This window comes from Delphinus delphis, chromosome 3 (assembly GCF_949987515.2).
Source record: "Delphinus delphis chromosome 3, mDelDel1.2, whole genome shotgun sequence".
Taxonomy (NCBI): domain Eukaryota; kingdom Metazoa; phylum Chordata; class Mammalia; order Artiodactyla; family Delphinidae; genus Delphinus; species Delphinus delphis.
Genome location: NC_082685.1, coordinates 73,052,894 through 73,073,316, shown reverse-complemented (window position 1 = coordinate 73,073,316; position 20,423 = coordinate 73,052,894). Strand labels below are relative to the sequence as shown.

Genomic DNA, 20,423 nt, shown 5'->3' with positions numbered 1-20,423 from the left:
CACTCAGCTTGGACTTATCAGTCTTGCTAATGATGAGCTACAGAGTTTTGTCCTTCTATTTTTGACTTCAAACTCTTCCCTTCCACTTCTTTTTCATTTTGTCTCTTCTCTTTCAGCACATTTCATTATTCTGCCTGTTTTGTCCTTGCTTACTTTATTTCTCTTTCCTTCTTTTCCTCCTGAACAATATTATACTCTTTTCACATTTCTAACAATGACAGTTCTATTTGCTTTTGGTTGAAGAATTCACCAAAGCATGTTGCCCTTAAGCAGTACATTGGCCTTCTGGCAATACTGAGTGTTTTAGGCCTATTTGTTGACATCTGGGTTATCTGTCAACCAGCTTCATAATTCCTGGGTAACAAATGAATTGGCAACCTTTTAAATCCTAACTAAAAGGCTACTGGTAGCTGTTTGTCAGTTTTACAAAAATAAATTTAAATGCTTGGAGAAAGCTAGGTGTTTGGGGCAGGGAGTGTGAGGAAAATAAAAGTAATAGTTTCATTTTTACATGAAGTGAATATACTTATTTTTTTAGTATATTAAGCTTAACAAATACTGGAAAAGTTAATAAGCTAGAAAAGCATTTTTTGGCATTGGCATGAAACTAAATACATGAAGCATTCCCTTTGCTTTTCAGAATTCCCTTATGCAGTAATGACAAACATAGTACTTCTTAAATTGGAATTTTAAAATTGGAGTCTAGCTTTCCCAAGATTGAAATGTAACTGAGGACCAGTTCTGCCCACTGCAATTTATTAATCAAGTTTGGTTAAGAGCAGTTAGCAAATAGTATATAATCATGTCATGCACCTACAGGTTACAGCAATTAGAAATATTTGTTACTATATTTTAATGCATAATTTATTACTTGCTATTTATTTTATGAATGACTTAACTTTCAAAAAATGTATCATAACCCCCTATTATGCCGCTTATGAAATGTAGCAATTCATTTTTCCACTTAAACCTTGTCTAAATGGCTTTTGTTTATGCAAGTATGATTTTTTTCCTAAGTAGATCTAACTTTGAAACAAATTTCAAAGAGGTTAACATATCTAGTGGAAATCTGATTACTCTACATTCTGTTATTATATTACTCTTTTGAAACAGTGAATGAACAAGTGAGTATTGCTCCCTTTCTGGTCATTTGCTTAACAAATATTTATTGAACACACTTATTGTATGCCATCTACTATGCTGGGTGTTAAGATGCAATGTTGAATAAAACCAGATATTTGACCTTCGTGGAGTTTATAACCTAGTGGGAGAAAGACACATTAAGCATAATCAGATTAAAAGTAAAATATTAAACTTAAAATAAGTGTCATGATAATTCTAGAAGCACTTTTTGACCCCTGAGGGAGGCCAGGAGACACTTTATTGAGAAATGACAGTTGGGCCAAAATCAGAAAGATAAGATGTTAAGCTAACATGGAGAGAAAGCAGTCCTATCAGAGAAAACAGCAGGTGTAAAGATTTGGTGGTAGTTATAAGCATGGTGAGGATGGAGTAAAAGATGGCCCATGTGGCCATTCTAAGAGCAATTGGATCTAAGTGTTAAAAAATGTATTCTGATTGAGTTGTGGGTACCTGATTGGAGAAGGGCAGGAATGGATATTGAGAAAACAGTTGCCAGTAACTCAGCCAAGAGAGCCAAGAAGTCAAGATAGAAGAAAAATGGTACAATTTGAGAGGTAATTAGGAAATAAAATTATCAGGACTTGATAATAGATTCATTGTGAGGGATATAGAAAAGAAAGCTACCTATAATGAGCCTAGGTTTATAACTGAAAGGATTGTTCTATTCCCTTAAATATGAAACACCAAAAAAGGGATCCAGTTTGGAGTGAAGAACGTGGGTTCAGGTGTGAGTTGGAGGTGATTTTTTAAGCATACTTGAAATGTCAAGTAGGTAGTTACACATTTAGGTCTGGAGGTAAAGTGGAGATCTCATGTAAAGGTAGGAATTTTCAAGTCATCTTTGTTTAGGTGGCAAATTAAAACTGTATACACACATAAGATCACTTAGGGCTAAAAAGTATATCTTGAAAAGAAGAGCTGGCCTAATCAGTTCAAGACTGATTAGAGGTGGATGTGCCTTCATAGAAGACCAAAGTGAAGTAGCTAGAGAAAAAGCAGGAAAACCAGGATAGTATTCTGTTACGGAAACCAAAAGGAGAGTATTTCAAGAAGGAGAAAGTGTTCAACAGTATCAAATGCTGCTGAGACTTCAAGCAAAATGAAGTCTGAAAAATTCTTGTTGGATTCAGGGACTTGTAGACATCATTGGTGACTTCTAGAAATCATTTTGACAACTTTTAGTAGACTGATGGGAATTTTTATGTGGCATGCAGATAAGGAGATGGTGAGTTTGAACATCTCCAAAAGCTTGACTCTGGGGCAGTTGAGAGAGGGTGCTTCTAGTGAACTTTGTACTGAGATGTTTTGTTTGTCTTTTCTTTAATGAAAATGACTCAAACATGATTAAAGATTAGTGGAAAACATCCATTTAAGAGATTGACAATGCTAGAGTAAATGGATAGTTTGTAGTAAGGGTTATAGGAAGGCAGAAGAGGATGGGATCCAAAATACAGTTAAAAGATTAACCTCAGAAAAGTTCAGGGATATTTCTTATATTGTAACTTTATTAATAGAGGAGGATGGGTGATGCAAGTAAATTTACATTCATAGTAGTAGAAAGACGATGTTTCCCATCTGATGTTTATTTTCTCCATGAAATTGAAAAAGAGAGAAGAGAAAGGTTAGATGTTTTAGGAAAGCAGACACAGATTTAAAATAGTCATTATAAAGTGAATTGACCAAAATATATATGTATAATAGGATTGCTAGGAAGTGTAAGGACCCATTTGAGGTTAGTTATGATGAATATCTAGTAGATAGAATGCCTCAGATATTTCCTGGCTCTTGGGGTACTGTGATAAAAGAACTCAGAATGTTGTTTTTATCCAGGGTTCACTAGAGGGATTGCTAACCAGAGGGATGAGTTTAAGGTATTGGCAAGTGTTGATTATGTACCTAAACTGGATAAGAGAAGGAAAATTAAAAAGAAAAGGACTAATCATTTGAGAGAATGTATAGGGGTCAGTGAACTAGTGGTTCCAGTAAACTCGAAGACCATTATGGTGGGTGGGGTTGAACAAGCAAGCTGAAAGAAGTTGTGATCTCAGTGCAGAGTATTTGAATTGATGGTTTTAGAAATGGAATAGTTATGAGCAATGACTAGAACTACGTGTGACCATGGAAGTGGGTGGCTATGATAGAATAGATTAGGTCATTAGAAAGGAGGAAGTCAAGAAGTGAGGATATAATATTGGGGTGGGTTATTCAAGTAGACACCTACATCACCCAGAATAATGGCAAAACTTAGGGTGGAGAGAAATTGTAAGTTGGTTGCCAATATTGTCAATGATAAGGGGGTGAAAGATATTAATGAAGGGTAAGAGGTAACAGCTAAATACAAGAGCCTTGTAAAAACAGAATGATGGTGATACTGTTATTTTGGCAAGAGGAATTTGAGGATTATGTGTGCTAAGCACTCTTGCCAGGCACAGAAAACATGTAAATATTGCAAGGCCCCTACCCTTCAGGAGATTTTAGACAGTAGAAAAAGACAGCCTCATGAGCAGTTAGTGACAGTACAGTGGTAGGTGCTACCTACAGGTATAGTGGGAACTCCAAGGATGGAATGGTTATCTAACTGAAGAAGTCATTGAAGGTTTCACCGGAGCGATTATCTCTGAACTGAATTTCATGTAGTTCCTGAAGTGGAGGAGGGGTGAAGGATATTACAGGAGGAATTATAAGATGTATGCCTCGTAACAGTGATAGATAAAAGGTAAACTCAATAGCATCCCATTGCACTAAGTACTATTATAACATGTGGTTCTTTATCATTGGAATATTTGTATCTCTTGGCCAGTAATTCTGTTTTTTTGTTCTTAGACCTCAGCATTGTTCTGTAATGGGGCGATTTAAAGTGTGTGTGTGTGTGTGTGTGCGCGCGCGCACCTGCGTGTGTGCCCTTGTGTTTTTTGAGTTATGCTTGAAATAATTTGTTACTGAATATAAATAAAAGGGGTGTGCTAAAAACAAGTAAAATAAAGTCACTTTCATGCATTTGCTTTTGTTAATACAAATGCCTATTCAGTAAATTAAATTCCTACAATTACGGGTGAAGCTTTGTTTTAAACCACAAGGATTCAAAGATAAATGTGGTGGTCTCTGATGTCAGGGAGCTCACAATTTATTATGTTCCAAGCCCAACAAGATATAAGTGTAATTTAAAATACTAGCCACTGGGAATGCTGTGATTTTTTTTTTTAATAAGTTGTTTCTCCTAAATCCTCAGACGCATATTTAGAATGTTGATTTCTTATTCTTTCACTGTTTATGGAAGAAGTTTGATTTCATCAAACTATGAGTATAGTTAAATAAAGCTTTGATTAAAGTGGTAGATTTATTCTATAATATTGATACTCAAAATAAGGTATGTTTCTTCTTGAATTAAGAATCTCTCTAATTTTGGCTTTATTCCTTGAAGGTTGTGAAGATGAGAAAAGAAGTGAAGAGAATCCGAGTTTTGGTTATCCGAAAACTTGTCAGGAGTGTTGGCAGACTGAAGTCAAAAAAGTTAGTCATTTAAAGTCATGGTCCTATGACTAATAAAATGTCAAAAGTTGTCTTTATTCAGTATTTACAAACTTTGAGGGTAGGACCTAGAGGAGTAATTAAATGTCTTACTCATACAGCACTTTGTTTTATATGTAGATGGGATCTGAGTGAGAGAAAATGTGCTCTGTCAGCATGTCCTTACATAGTTTGGACCATATTCAATTAAAATATATGATAAATTCTGTTTTCTCAAAACTCTTCTTGTGGCTTTTTCAAAGTGAAAATCCTTTGGGGTTATTCATGTATTTTATGTTATTAGTAGTTATTTTTTTAAGATGTTGATATAGTTTAACAAATCAAGTGATACCTTTAATCAGTTATAAAGATTTCATATCACCTTATTCCTTGAATTGATAATTAATTTGAAATCTTTAGGACCTTTTGGAAGTATTTATCAAAACATTGTGTTCCATTTAATTTTTTTGAAAAAATAATGTTTTGTATTTTTGGTATCACTAGTATTAGAGAAAAAGTATGTTATTTATAGTTCTTATGCTTTAAGCATGAGTACTTACAAAGTCTTCAAATGTGTTTTGTTTCTGATTAATTTCGTGTTTTTTCTTTTGTAAATGTTTCATAAGATAGCCGTTCTCTCTGATATAATCGTGTATTTAACATCTTTATGTATTTATTTAATTCCAGAGAACAGTTTTCATTTAATAAAATTATATCCAACCTTGTAGCTTATGAAACTTAACTGTAGCTTATAAAACTTACATGAAATACAATGTGCTATTAATCAATTGATTAGAAAGTATTATTTGGCTTTCCCATTAAGGAATTAGAAGGCAAACTGTCTATCAGTGGTAATAGTCATAATATAATACCTGGACAGTGCTTATTTTTGCCAAAAGCTTGGGTTTGTTGATGGAATTGGGGTATGTGTCGGATGCGGGAGAGGGCAGTGCAGGATAACAGAATGTTTGTTACTTAGAGAGTTATTAAGCTCTTCTAAAAGAAATGGAGAGACTTTTCATTATGATACTAGTCTAAAATAAATGGTTTTTCTGGCCACATATTATAATGTGTCTTTTGCAGGGGTACCGAAGATGCACTGTTGAAAAACCAAAGACGAGCACAACGATTGCTCGAAGAAATTCATGCCATGAAGGTAAGAAATTGTGTGGATGTGTATATATGTGTGTTTCCATGTCTCCTGTCAGCCTGCATTCTGTGTGTGTTTGGTGTTACTTATTTGAATATAATTGTGAGTTGACGGAGACTTATTTGTGTGGGTCTGTTTGGTGAAGAATGTAGCATGTTTAGAAAATTGTAATATGTTTGTTTGCATTATTCTATGTTTTTTACTGAAGTTCTTAAAGTACTAGACTAATTTGAGTCAAAACTATGCCAAACTAAACTCATCTATGTTTAATAATGCTTCATACCTAAGATTTTTATTTTTACTGTAACTTTAGGCATGAAGTCTAAGTTAAGATCAAATCTAAGTTAAGTTCATGCTGTTTGGTAATGTGGATGGTGATATTGGTGGCTGACATCATGCTTTGCCTATTGCCAACTCAATAAATTTTTGTGTGGTGGTGTCAGCATTTTATTCAGCTCTGTAGTAACTTGAAATAAAATTAGTATTGGACCAAAATGATCCATATTTTTGTTTTATTTCAGCCAAACTCTTCACTAGCATAATTTTTAGGTCTTCTCTCTGTTCTTACTTTGTGGAAACTTTCATTTACCAAATGACATACTATTAAATGTCTGGGAGACTGTTTTATTGCAGTACTGAAAAACAACATTTGGTACCAGCAATTACCTTAATTGCAGGGTCATTTTGCATGTATGTTTGACTATTACATTTTGGTAGAACTTCTAAGTTTTGAGATAGATAAAAGAGCAAGAGAAATCTCTAACAATATTTTAATTGAGTTAGATTATCAAAGCTTCTCACAATTTTTTCCTTTTGAAGGATGATAAAGTGTCCTATAAGACAGAGTTATCATAGTTAATCTGAATAGAAACCGATGTAGGACATGATTCTTTGGTGTGAGGTATGGTTTTTGTGGGGGATTTTAAAGTTTATTTTCACAGGACTGTAAAATTCATGGAATCCATTTGATATCTCATAAGTTTTAATACGCTTGTTGTCCAGTCATTCATTCAAAATACTCTGTATTTGACTCTTAATTATTATTTGTATCACTTTGTATTACACATCATTTAGACTTTTTCTTTTTTTTCCATAAAATTCCTGTGAGAAATAAAATATTTAGAGATTTTTGTTTTTGAGGATAACACTAAGGTAGGAAGTTATGGTTTATGCCGTTGTTTTTCACTTTCTCTTAACCAAGCTCCTTACTAAATTACATTCCTTACCTAAATTTTTCCCTGTAATTTCTTCTGAATAGTCATTTTTGTAGTCCTAAATTATTCAGAGGCTTTGAGCTACCATATAATTGCTGATTTTATTTTACCATGGAAAGGATGGCTTATAATATAATAAGCCTATGTACAGTATATCAGGAGTTTGGGGAGAAAAGGTATTCATTAATCTTTAAAATACTTCCATAACTCTCAATAATGAATTTAATTTAGTTAATTAGAAAGAAAAGTTGTCCTATTTTATCTATATGTGAAACTTATTTTCTGTAATTCTTAAACCTAATCAGCAGTAGAAAATCAGACTCAGTGATAATTAAAGTTCATAGGTTTACAAGATTACTATGTCATGATCATTGTTTTTGTTTGTTTTGTTTCTGTTTTTCCTTGTGTTTATAAAAGACCACTATGGAACTGTTGCCTCATATAAAGCTAAAATTCCTAGCCTGGTATAGTCCTTGAATTCATAAAATTAATAGTATATATATTCCTTGAGTTATTGTCAGTGGTTAGCGTGGTTTATTTGGATACTCTGCCTTCAACTCCTTTTGTAATGGTATTTAAAAACTGGATTAAATCTAAGTATAAAAACCAGAAAAAGAGTAAGTCTATATGTTTGCTTTCCTTACATGTCAAATTTCATTCTTCATCCGTGGTTCTTTTACAAAATTGGTCTACTTTTCTAAAAGAAGCAAGTACATAAAGCACTTTTTTAAATTGAAAGGTCATTTGTAATTTCTTAAGGGAGTGTTTATTGTGTACATGGGAGTATCAAAGAAATAGTCACAAAACAGAAAGCTCACAGTCTCAATTAAATTTGGAGAAAAACCTCTTCTTACTCATTTTTCCAAATGAATTTTTTCCTTGGCTTATATACCATTACATTTTTAGTCTTGTTCATGACATACTGTCCTATACTTGCTTTATATGATAATAGGGTATTTTGTTGCAAGAAGACTTCCTTAAGAAGAAAACCTGATATATTTTTAGAAATGGGAGTTTGTTTTTTCTGGCCAAGGGAAAAAAAATGGCCCGATCTTTATGATACTATAAAATGAAAGATTCCAGTTTTATAGACTGTAATGTATAAATACGAAAGAAATCTTTGCTACCTTTTCTAATAGTATTCACACTTTTAACTTTGATACTAGTATATACCCTGCCTTTTGAAACAGTTCCTTTTTCTTTGGATATTAAAGTAGCTTATTGACTTTTACAGATCCCTAAGTTATTTAGCTAGAGAAAGAGATGGTAAAATTAAAGCATACAGTGAAATTAATCAAAATGTCCAAGAAATCTTTTTCTCAACAATAAAGGTAATATAACTAGCTTTTATTATTTACTACGTGCCAGGCACTATATTGTATGTTTTATATTCACTATCTCATGAAATAGATATTATTATCCCTATCTTACAGAATAGGAAACTGAGGCTTAGAGAAGTTCAGCAGCTTGTTCAAAGTCAAATGGTTGTTAGGTGGTGAACTAACTGTAACTAATTATAAAGCTGATACTGTTAGCTATTTCACGGTGCTGCTTCATTAAGATGAGAACTTCTGAAATATATCTAGTCTCTACTTTCTTAAAGATTGGATTAAGTAATATAATAAGCGTGAAACTTGCCCACTAGGAAAAAAAGGCCCAAAGATGTGTAACAAGTTTTCAGATTCTTTAATTCCTTACAGCTAAATATACCCAGTTACCTCTTTTTTGTTTTTTTTTACTTTGTCCTCTCTGAGGCCATTAATTTTCCTTATGCTGAATATTCCTATGCAGTGATAAGTTGTATATCATGTGAGATCTTGCTCTGCCTGCTACCTTTTACTTCTCTATTTTAAACCTCTTTCACCTTTTGTTGCATTTTTTTTTCTATTTTTACATCTTCTACTCTCTATTATTAAAAGCATCCTTTGAGCTTTATCAGCTGTTAGGATTGCGTTATCTCATGCTCCATCATGGCCTGTTTCTAAATGGTTGTCATTAGTGGATCACAGATAGGAAAATGGTGTAGATTATGATCTTTAGAAGCATTATATAAAGTAAAGTAAAGTAATACATTATCAAAATAATATAACTACAGTTGACCCTTGAACACATGGGGTTTGGGGCTCTGACCCTCTGTACAGTTGAAAATCTGGGTAATAGTTGGGTATAAATTAGTGTGGGACCTCAGTATCTGTGGTTCTGCATCTGCAGATTCAACCAACCTTGGATTGTGTAGTACTATTGTATTTACTCTTGAAAAAAATCCTCGTGTATGTGGACTCATGCAGTTCAAACCCATTTTGTTCAAGGGTCGACTCTATATCATATCATTTGAACTTCACAACTCTAAAGTAGGCAAAGTCTTAACTTAAAGGACATATTTAGACGTGTTCTAGACTGCACACACCCCTTGGTTGCATGTTTGTCATATATAGTCATATATTAATTAGAATTTTATGGTATTTCAGGTTATATATGCTTTTCAAAAATTTATTGAGATTTTTCTCTGTAATTTCACATACTATGATTTTGTTAAGTTTTTTCCATTATGAATGCTTAAAAAGAAATTTGCCACAGAGTAAAAGATGCCTTATTTGTCCTGAAAGTATACTGTGTTAATTATTTGTGTCAAATTAACATTTAATTCACTTATTCTACTAAAGTAATAGTATTAATACTATTGTTATTCTAAGATTGTAATTATTTTTGATAGTTTCATCTTTTATTTGTAAGCCAATCCAAAGAATCATATCATCAACTCAGACTCATATATTAGAGATCTTACCTAGAATCCAGCTTTACTAATAGTTTCAAAGATAGATGCAATCAGAAGGCATAGGTGAACATAGGAGAGATTTAGGACTCTCCATGATTCCATAGGTCCTTCCTTTCTGCATCAGACATGTATTTTCTGGCACAGAGTAGATGAGATCTTTAAATGAGGAAGTTTAGGTATTACCTAATAGCAGCGAGCATTTAGATTTTGAAACTTATGCATTCTGTACCCCAAGGTTGTGTAGCTTACATGATATTCTCCAATGTGCTATCCCTCATAAATTCATAGATTCCGGGTTAGTTTACTGTAAGCATCCTTAACAACAGGACATCCCACTGAGATCATTCATTAGCTAAGGACTTTCCTCCTAACAAAAATCATTAGCATAATTACCAGGAGAACCAGTTATCAGCATATTAACAAGTAGATTAAACTCCATCACCTACTTCTCCCTCAGTTTCTTCCTGGTAAGGGACATGAATAGATCCCAAGACAGCTGTTTTAATTCTTCCCCTCTCTGATTTATAATAGTATGCCTTTTGGCATTTTTTCCTTTTGTTTGTATTTCCCTCTAACTTTTTGGAATATATTTCAAACCTATAGAAAAATTGTAATGTTACAGTACAGTAATAATACATTGTATCACATACATGTTTGTCCCTTTACTGGTAATGGTGAGTTCCAGTTACTTGGTTTAGATGTTGTCTGCCAGATTCCTCCCTTTTAAAGTTACCTTTTTCTGTTTGCATTTGTTAAGTAATCTGTGAGATGATAACTTTGAGACTATGTGAATATCCTGTGGTCTTTTCACCCAGTGACTGATGTTCTTTGCCTCAATCAGTTAACAGTTTTTTATTGTTTCTGTTTCTCTGCTGGGATTTTTTATTTCTCTGATAAGATTTTAATCCATTGAGAGGAATTTTTTTTTTTTAATATCATGGAGGATAGTGATAATAGCCATTTGTGCTTGTGGAGAAGAAAAGATATTTCTTTTTCTTGGTTCTTCATCTGCTGGGTAATTTTGTTTGTTTTTTTGTTTGGGGCCATGCCGCGCAGCATGCGGGATCTTAATTATTCCTCAACCAGAGATCAAACCTGTGCCCCCTGCACTGGAAACACTGAATCCTAACCACTGGACTGCCAGGGAATTCCCATATGCTGGGTAATTTTGAATTGTGCTCTGGACATTATGAAGATTAAGCAGAGATTCTGTGTTTGGTTATTTTTCTCCAGTGAGTGGTGGCTTTATCAGTTAACTTTTGGAATAGGCTTTAATTTCAAACAGTGTTTCTTGGACACCACCTCTAGCCTCAGTTCAGATCTTTTGCCTTTTAGTGAGATGCTTTGGATCTGTTCCTTGGATGAGTTATTTAAGTTTAGGGATTCCTTGTGTGGTTCTTTCCCTGCTGGGTTTCCCCTGCTCTCTAAGTGGATAATGTACCCAGGCTTCACTGTTCCATGTGTTCCTCAGCCACTGCTCCTGAACCATGCAGACTGCAGTTAGTCTTAGGTTGCACTCTGAAGAGATGATGTCTTATTTATATAGCTTCCCATCTTTACCCTAGTTTGTTTAGACTCTACATCAGAGCCTGTCTTCTTTCATTTATTCTGCTTTACCTTCAGGTAGGTTTTTTTGTACTGTGTCCAGGTTTCATGTTTTGCTTTATTTTGTTTTTTGGAGGAAGGGTTAATCATATTATCTGTTAGTACCTTAGTCTGTTATACCCAGAAATGGAAGTAGCGAAAGTTAAAAGTAATTGTAAATAGCTGAAAAAGAGGACTGAGCACCCACGACACTGACACTGTAAATTTAGGTCTTAGAGAGATGGAATAAGTAAAAGAGACTGAGAAAGTGTAGGCAGACAAAGAGAACCAAGAGAGTATGGTATCTAGGAAACCAAGTGAAGAGACTATTTCAAGAGAACAGAGTGATGAATTAGGTGTTTATGTTGATATTGTTGTTCTTGTTTTCAAAATTAGCAATATTATTTTTAAAGTGTAAGCTCATTTATTAGATCCTAATTATTGATGAATTTTTCAAGTTGTTGTTCTTCTGTGGTCTAGAATACTTTGCAGAACTGTGCTGATAGAATTAGAAAGGGTTTTGTTCTTGCTCATGTGATCCTAAGCATGCCTTCTCTCCTCCTTCCCCTTCCCTGTCCTATTTCTTTCTGTTAAAGTATATTTAAATCTCAAAAGTCTGAAATTGTTTCCACATTCATATTTTCTTCCTTTCGTCTGAAACCTAAAAGCTGCAAACACTGTTCCAAGTATGGAAGAGGCATAATGTTTCTCTTTCTTGTTTACTTCCCCATACTCATTGAGCATACCCACATTATGGTCTTTTATAGCTTCAAGATCAGCACTATATAACCTATAATTCTCTTTTATATATCTGTACTTTTAATTTAGAGTATTTTTCTCTAATGCATTATAGAAATCAAGTAATAAAGAATTTCTTTAAACCTTTAGGGTAACTTTAAAGACCCTCAATAAAAATTTTCAACTTAGGGTAGTATGTTTTGTTTGTTGGTTTTAATGTTAATTATCAGAAACAGAAGAATGAATAGGCTCTCCATTTTATAGCCAGCTTAGCCGGTGCTCTAAGAGCAGTTAACTTCTAATTCAGTTTTCTTTAAGGGAGAACTTTTATTGCCTCTGAAGGCAAAGCAAGATGCCCTGATTTAATATCCTTCTGTACTCAACTTGTGACATTTGAAATGATAAACAGGAAATCATAGTGGTGTTTGAAAAGGGCAAGGGGTCAGTATATACTGCTCTCTTCACACTCACGCAACAGTGTTTAGAAACAGATCATCACATTGGAATTCTAGTTTGCTTTCCTGGCATGTGGTTTCTGCAGCTTTAAGCCAGTATTTTGAATAGCTCATAATCCTAAAATCCTTAGCAGTGTTGCATTTTTAATGTGTAGGGGTCACAATTTTCATTGTAAGCTGTGTTGATATAAAGATGTTATATCAAGTCTATGGTGACCTTAAAATATTTTTGTCTTTTAAATAAGAGCAGTGGTAGCAAATAAAAGTGGTATCCATTCTCTGCTTTTTAACCTTATTGTTTCTATTTGAAAACAAAGGAAAAGGTACAGGTCCTTGTTGGTAAAAGTGATGAAGTGCTCTTATCATTTACTGAGTCATTATATACATTTAATTTTAAAATAAAAAACTGACTTTGGAATTGCTTCAGTCCAGATAAGCCTAGTTCAAAGGCTACTGAGTGTGTAAACAGGATTTAGGGGTAAGAAGGAAGGAGTATCACATGAGCCTTTTTTCCAAAATTTTTTTTTTCTTATTTCTGTTTGTTTTGATTTGATTTTTTAAGTTTTGTAATTTTGGAAATTTGAACTTACAATCTTGGCAGGACATTCCTACTAACTGTGAAAGTATCCAAAGCCCTTTTCAACTTTTAATTTTAAAAAATTTGGACAACTAATACTACTATCCTAATTCCAATATGGAATAATGTGGTCATTAAGAAAAGGGGCAAATATTACAACATATTTCGTTGGAAACACACAGTGGGAGACAAAGGGCCCCAAAGAAAAGCAGCAATAAGAATAGTAAATAACTTTTTTTAAATGGGATTTTCTTTTTATTCAACTGCGATATCACCTGAATTTTGGGTTAAATGGAGATAGATTATTTTTAAACATTTACACTCCTTAATTTGAACATATGTTTTATGTTGTTAGATTTCTGTTGTAATGGAAACTCTGTATTCTTTATGTTTTATGTTATGAACATAAACATTCTATATGTTAGAATAACTCATGTTAGTGTTTTGCTACTCAGTTAGTATTTTGTGACGAGAAAAACTCAATAAATGTTCTGTTTTTTTCCTTGGCTGTGAAGAATTTTATTTTTTTCTCTACCTGCCACTAAATTATATAAACTATGTAGTCTTCTAAGAAATAAAAATAATCCCAAGGGTAGTGATTGCTCCAATTAAAAGTGCTTTTTTAGCAATTTACATTAAAAATGTGTAGTTCTTTTATTCTCCCCTTCTATAAGAACTAAACCCTTTACAAGGCATATTAATTTTATGTATGGGTGAGGTAGGGAGAGAAATTCTCACTTTTTTAATTCTTGATTTTTGTTGAAACTCAGTATATTAAAATAGAACTTATGAGTTTTGGTGGTAGTCAATCAGTAACTACAGTTATTCTTCTGTTCATCACAATCTAAGATAGCCTCCTAGTTTATTAATGATCATATATCTTCTAAGACTCATAAAATTTGCAACCAAAAATGAAAAATGTACAAATAAAAAGATGATTAAGAATTTACAGTACAGCTATTATAAATCATATCATATACTCAGGTTAGTTAAATACGTTTTAAATTAGAACCTATTATGTATGTAGATTAATAGGTTTCTGCTGTCAGGGAACATACTGTTCTGTGGGAAACAAGTGTATGAGTCTCTGTATGATATATACCATACCGTGTTACAATCAAAGATTTGTAGGAACCTAGAGAAGGGATCAATTTATTTCATTACTTACAGAATTTAGGGAGGATCTTACAGAATGTGTGGCACTGAGTTGGAACTTGAAGAATAAGTATGATTCTGTTTTAGAAAAGGTAGTCTAGGTAAATAGAGCACAAGAACAGAGCATATAGGTCTGCAAGTACATTGTGTGATTTGGAAGGGCTGCTTAGGACTCTTTGGCTATAATAGTATTCATTTAGCACATTGAACTGTAATTATTTCTTTATATGACTTTTTTACGGATAGAATATTTCTGTCTCCAGTGCTTAGTGCACTAATTGACATAAAACACATTCAGCAAGTATTTCATTAATGAATTAATGTTGTGGCTGGAATATAGATTCAGAGGAAGAACAAATAGCTGAAGATAGTGGCTAGATGGAAGATGTGATTACAACTGAAAGCCTTTTGGGAAATGTGGGTAATCAAAGGTTTTTGAATAATCATATGTGTTTTCTAGAAAGAGAAATTTGGAGGAGAGTGGAAGATTGATTAAAAGGAAACAAGATTGGAGGTGAGATCCCTGATTAGAAAGCAATTACTGGCTTAATTTTTTCATTCATTAAGGAGACATTTATCAAGGTTATCTTTATGGAAGCTAATATGCTATGTGATTCATTGATCCTGCTCTGCAAAAATCATATACTATCAGAGAAAGGAGCTGGTATGCACAGTTTTAAAAACTGGATAAGTTATGATAGGGTCTTTGAAAATCTTAAAAGAGCAAAAGGTTGCTTCTAACTAGTAATTAGGGAAGGTTTCTTGGAAAAGTTTAATAAAAAATTTTAATTTTTAAAATTTAAATTTTAAAATTTAAATTTTACTGATTTATCAAATTGATATGATTTCCTTGATAGTATTTAATTGAATCCCAATTATATAGCAAGGATACTGTGTCATGTAACAACTTTACTTCCCAGACTTAAATATTATTTATAGCACTAGGAAGCTCACTTTCAGATATAAGAACACTGCTCATAAATAACTTAATAATAATTTTAGTTTTTATTGAGCACCTACTCTATGTCATGTTCTTTGCTGTAGCCTACATATATGATCTCTAATCTTCATAGTGGCTCTTCATGGTTCCTAATTAACCCCGTTTTACTGAAGTGGAAACTGGGGATTTAAGCGTTAATTGCCTTCCTCAGAGTTGCACTACTAGAGCATGGCAAAGCCAGGATTCAGTCCAAATCTATCTGAATCAATAACCCATGTTCTTAACACTCTACTAACCTAACCTCTCTTAAGAATTAAGTGCAAAGCAATTATACCCCAATAAAGATGTTAAAAAAAAAAAAAAGAATTAAGTGCATAATTTTATCAAGAATAATTAGGTATGATCAGTGTGCTTTTGCATTGTGCTTTTAATGATCACTATTAATTGAAAAGTGAAAACAATAGTGAAATAATATATCATCATTGCCCCTTTTGGAAAAAAATAGGATTTATTATTAATTTGATATAATTGGAATAGTTGGGCCTCCCTAAAGATACAGTGTCTTGTTATCCATAAAGGATTTTGTGTGTGCATTTAACATTTAGAAATAACATCTGGAAGCTAAATACCAAAATAATCAATTCCCTTGGGACTGTGCATTGGTAACTGATTATATTTCAAAACATTTTTTTTCCTTACTCAGTTTGGCACTATATTTTAAAAACATTTGAATGTAACATTCTAGAATTACTTGATGCAGGTTCTTTAAATTATTAACACACAGAAATATATTTAAGAAATAAGTATATATTTTATTATCATATATGCCCTTGAAAAAGATTACTGAAAACTTGAAGGTTCTAGAGAAAATACTTTGAAGGAATTAGAACTTATAATAACAAATAGTTTGACTTTCTTGAGACTTTGAATGATTGTTCCTTATTCTTTCAGTTAAAGACTGCTCTCTTTTAACACATACCTATACCCTTTAGAGTACCTCCCTATATCTTAGTCATAATTCTAAAATTAAAGGGAAAATCTGCCTCAGTCACCTAATACAATTTTCCTAAGGCCTTTTGATGCATTTCCTAGGTGCTACACTCTTGGGGGGAAAATGTGCTGTGAGTTTATGTAATTATTCATTAAATTTGAGATTTTGTTTCTTTTTTTTTGTTTCCTTAACTCTTTGTGGTTCGGTAAGGAAACCTAAACTTGCATTGGGTATGTATATTTAAAAAATTCAGGAGTAAAAAGGTGAATATAATATATTCATACCAAGTTGTAATTTTGTCATTTTTTTTGATATACTAAATAATAAAAAATAATACCTATATATATCTCACCTTTTCTAATTATTCTTATTCTTAACATTTTATTCTAAATAAAGTGGTTTTAAGTATTTTATTTACTCCCTATAAATTTGCCACGAAATAATGCCCTTTTAAACAAATGTTTGGATTCCACTTCAAAATGGTTAACTTTTATCCCCAAAGCCAGCCATTTTGTTAGAAGAGACTCTCTAGAATGATGAAAGAATCTGTCCACTCTGACTTATTCCTTAGAGTGCAGAAGTGTTCTATGTAGAATCTTTGGGCTGATATAATTGCTCTGTCTCATTTTCTCTGCCTGCCTCTTTGAACATGACAGAAGTGGGTCATTTTATGTGCCAAGAACAGTTTAGATCAGGGGAGGGGAGGATAAAAATGTTTTGTTCGGGCTTCCCTGGTGGCGCACCGCAAAAAAAAAAAAAAAAATTTTCTGTTTTCTAAAAGTATTTCTGTTGTGAGAGATAGGAGTATATCGTGACAAGGTGGCTTTGGAGCTTCATTTGACCAAATTATTTGACGACATTTATGCTTACTTAATATCTATTCTTAAGTGAAATGCAAATCTTTGGACTATTGAATTATGCAAGTTGTTTTTAGCACACTGAAATGGTAATTATTTTTGTGTCAGTAATTATTTTCATATCTTGATGAAAATAATTTATAGTTAAAAGATGAATTCCGTTTAGTTTTTAGAATATGAAGATTTAACTTTAAACATGAAAGTCAAGTTGGAAGTAAAATGAGACTGTATAGTAGTCCCTTGTCTGTAGGCATGCCAAGACCCTCAGTGGGTGCATAAAATGGCAGATAGTACTCAATCCTATAAGTACTATGTTTTATCCTAAATGTAAATACCTGTGATAAAGTTTAATTTATAAATTAGGCACAATAAGAGATTAATAATAAAATGGAACAATTTTAACAATATACTGTAATAAAAGTTATGTGAATGTGGTCTCTCTGTTTAATCAACCCCTTTAACTCTGCCAAAAATGTGGCAGAGGTTTCGTCATTGGCAAATGCAGCTTTTCCAGTAATTTTTATATCTTTCAGTCCAAACCTATTACTGAATCTGTGTAGTCATCCCTTACTTGCAGTAAAGCTAATGTCACTTGTTTCAGTGGATCCCTGGCTGCAGTCTTCCTATAGGCTCAGTGCTTTCTGGTGCAGCACATGGCCGTCAGTTGGAACATGTTTTGTGTTCATGTCTTCCATCCACAGATTTAATGCCTTTTTTAACTGAGCACTTATCCGTGATTTTTGCAGTTTGAGGTGCAGCAGCAAAACTAGCCTGAATTTCTTTTTCTTCTTCACCATTTCATGGATTGAAGATTTGTTCTTACTGTGAATCTTAGCACCCTCAGCTTAGGATTTTTTTCTTACTAAGTCGAGAACTTCCACCTTTTCACTTAAAGAAAGCACTTTATCGCTTCTTTTTGGCATAATCGAATAGCCAGTGTCACTACTCCGAGGCTCTGTGATATCTCAACAGTCAATTTGGTAGGAGATGGCTTCTGAGTGACTAACGGGCAAGAAACCTGGACAAAGGGATGATTGATGTACCAGGCAGGACAGGTCAAAATGGCACAAGATTTCATCGCACTACCCAGAACGGTGGTGCACAATTTAAAACTTATGAATTGTTTATTTCTGGAATTTTTTATTTTCGATCTGCTGTTTACCATGGGTAACTGAAACCACAGAAAGCAAAACTGCAGATAAGGGGAGACTACTGTACTATTTGTTGATATTTAGTAATTCTTTTAACTGGCTGCCAGCAAAAACCTGACACTGGTAAAATTTCCTATTATATCATCCTCATAATCAGCAACCTAAGTTAGCTTTTCCTGTTGTCTACCAGACCAGTTCTGATTCCTTGTGGGTATTAAAAGCTTTTTTTATCAGTTGGCCTCTCTCTTCCTGACCATTTCTGTCTACATGTTTCAATCAATATTATATCCCCTCCACATACTTTGTGCATTCCTGTTGTTAAGTTTCTGTAGCTTTATCTGATAACAAGGCAGAATTCACCGCCTCGTACATGCTCTTAACAAAACCAGAGCGAATCATTTTCACAGCCTTCACCATCCTCTGAAACAGTGATTTTGTTGGGGGAGGCAGAGGATAAATGGTCGAAGATGCATGCCTGGGGACATACATCATAATGAATGGGATGTTTGTGCGATTTGAGAAAGGTCCCGCAGTGATTCTGGGTATCGTTTTATTTTTCCCGCCATTGAGAGCGACAGCACTGAGGAGAAATTGCCTTGCTACTTCATCTTCATATGTATAGTACTTGGGTGATCAGTTTTTAACAGTCTATTGCAGTGCTTGCTCCTTTGTGTTATGTCAGGTCATTTGCATGTTATTTTGAAAATTAAACTCTACTCTTTCTGGTTATTTGTATTTTTAAACAATGCCTGATATTCTGCACAATAGAAGACTCTCAGTAACATATTTCAAATATTAATGTGCACATCTATTATAAATAGATATTTAAAGAGGTTATAGCAAAGTACCATTAAATTTTTCTAATCAAAATGAAGATAAATCTCTATCAAAGTTGTTTGGTAATTTTTTTGTTTCTTTTTCTTATACTCCATCTAATACTAATGCTAGAGACTTTATTATTAGTTCATTTTTAATTTCAGGTTTAAGAATTTGAGTTTCAAATAGTGAGTTTTTTGAACTAAAATCAACAGTATGTTGATAACTTTTAAGATGAGGAAGGGTATAATTACAACAGCAAAGAAGAATAAAGCCATTTGTGTTATTTCCTGAAATTTTTAACAAGTTGGGTTGATATTGTTTTCGTACCATTAACTAATTGTGTGTCATTGAGTCTGTTTCTTCACTTTAAAACTGGAAATAATTCATGTCTGACTTCTTTGCTGTGGGGATTAAATAAAATATGCAATATCAGTGTTCCTAGTATAGTACTCTTTTAATAAACTTTTAAGATTTTGAATCTCTGTAGTCTTTCACTCCATATAAATAGCATAGATGAAATATTATTCAAGATAGCCATTGCCTTCAATACCATTTTTTTTAAGGTAGGCCAAAACTATTCAATGACAGAGTTCTTGAACAGAGATCTTTTGGAGATGTACTATACCACACAGTCCATCATCATTGTCCGTGTTGCATTGTGAATTTAGACCAGTGTTGAAATCATCCTTATTATTTTAGTTTGTACTGTAGGATACAAAAAATGAAAGTTTTACCTGATATTGTTTAGTTCTGTACTTTGCCGGAAAAGTTTGCACATTTTTATAATGTCATTTCAGAACCATCCTCATGTCCAAAGTACTTTATTTCAGCTCAGCAAAAATATACTAGGTCTGTACTTCGTATGCCAAATACTGTGCTAGTTTATAGATATATAGAAATTAATATGGTGTTTGCCCTTGAGAAGCTTATAGTCTAATGAGAGACATGGACATGTAAACAGTTTCACTACAGTGTACAGAACACTGATAGATGTATTGGAGGAGCACCACTTAGTACTGCTTTGAGGATTCAAGGAAAACTTCCTGTAGCATGAAGCTGAGTCTTAAAAAGTGACTGACTGTAACAAGGTAAGAATGGAGACTTAAATTTATATCGCTTTATCGTGTTTGTTTTATAAAGGAAATACTTGCAGGATCAAGAGATACAAAGTTTTTAGATTATTTTATTAGTTTACCTAAATGAAGTTATGTGTTAGGTGTGATAGCAATTTAGATTCACATATCAACCTGGTCAAATAATAAACTTGGATGAAAGACATAGTTATTAAATGTACTCTCTTGTAGTTCATTCAGCTCCTGAACAGGAGCAGTGTTTACTGGCAGGTCTGATTTATGCTATACCCAAT

The 20,423-nt window shown here is 33.2% G+C and overlaps 1 protein-coding gene across 3 annotated transcripts in view; it reads left to right on the top strand.

Annotated features, from left to right (window-relative positions):
• SRFBP1 (serum response factor binding protein 1) overlaps positions 1 to 20,423 on the top strand; it is a 94,121-nt gene that overhangs the window by 5,826 nt on the left and 67,872 nt on the right. For all 3 annotated transcript variants that reach the window (XM_060008962.1, XM_060008963.1, XM_060008960.1), the window contains exons 2-3: positions 4,565 to 4,653; positions 5,734 to 5,806. In XM_060008962.1, the coding sequence (XP_059864945.1) occupies positions 4,565 to 4,653; positions 5,734 to 5,806 (162 nt within the window). The remainder of the gene's footprint in view (positions 1 to 4,564; positions 4,654 to 5,733; positions 5,807 to 20,423) is intronic.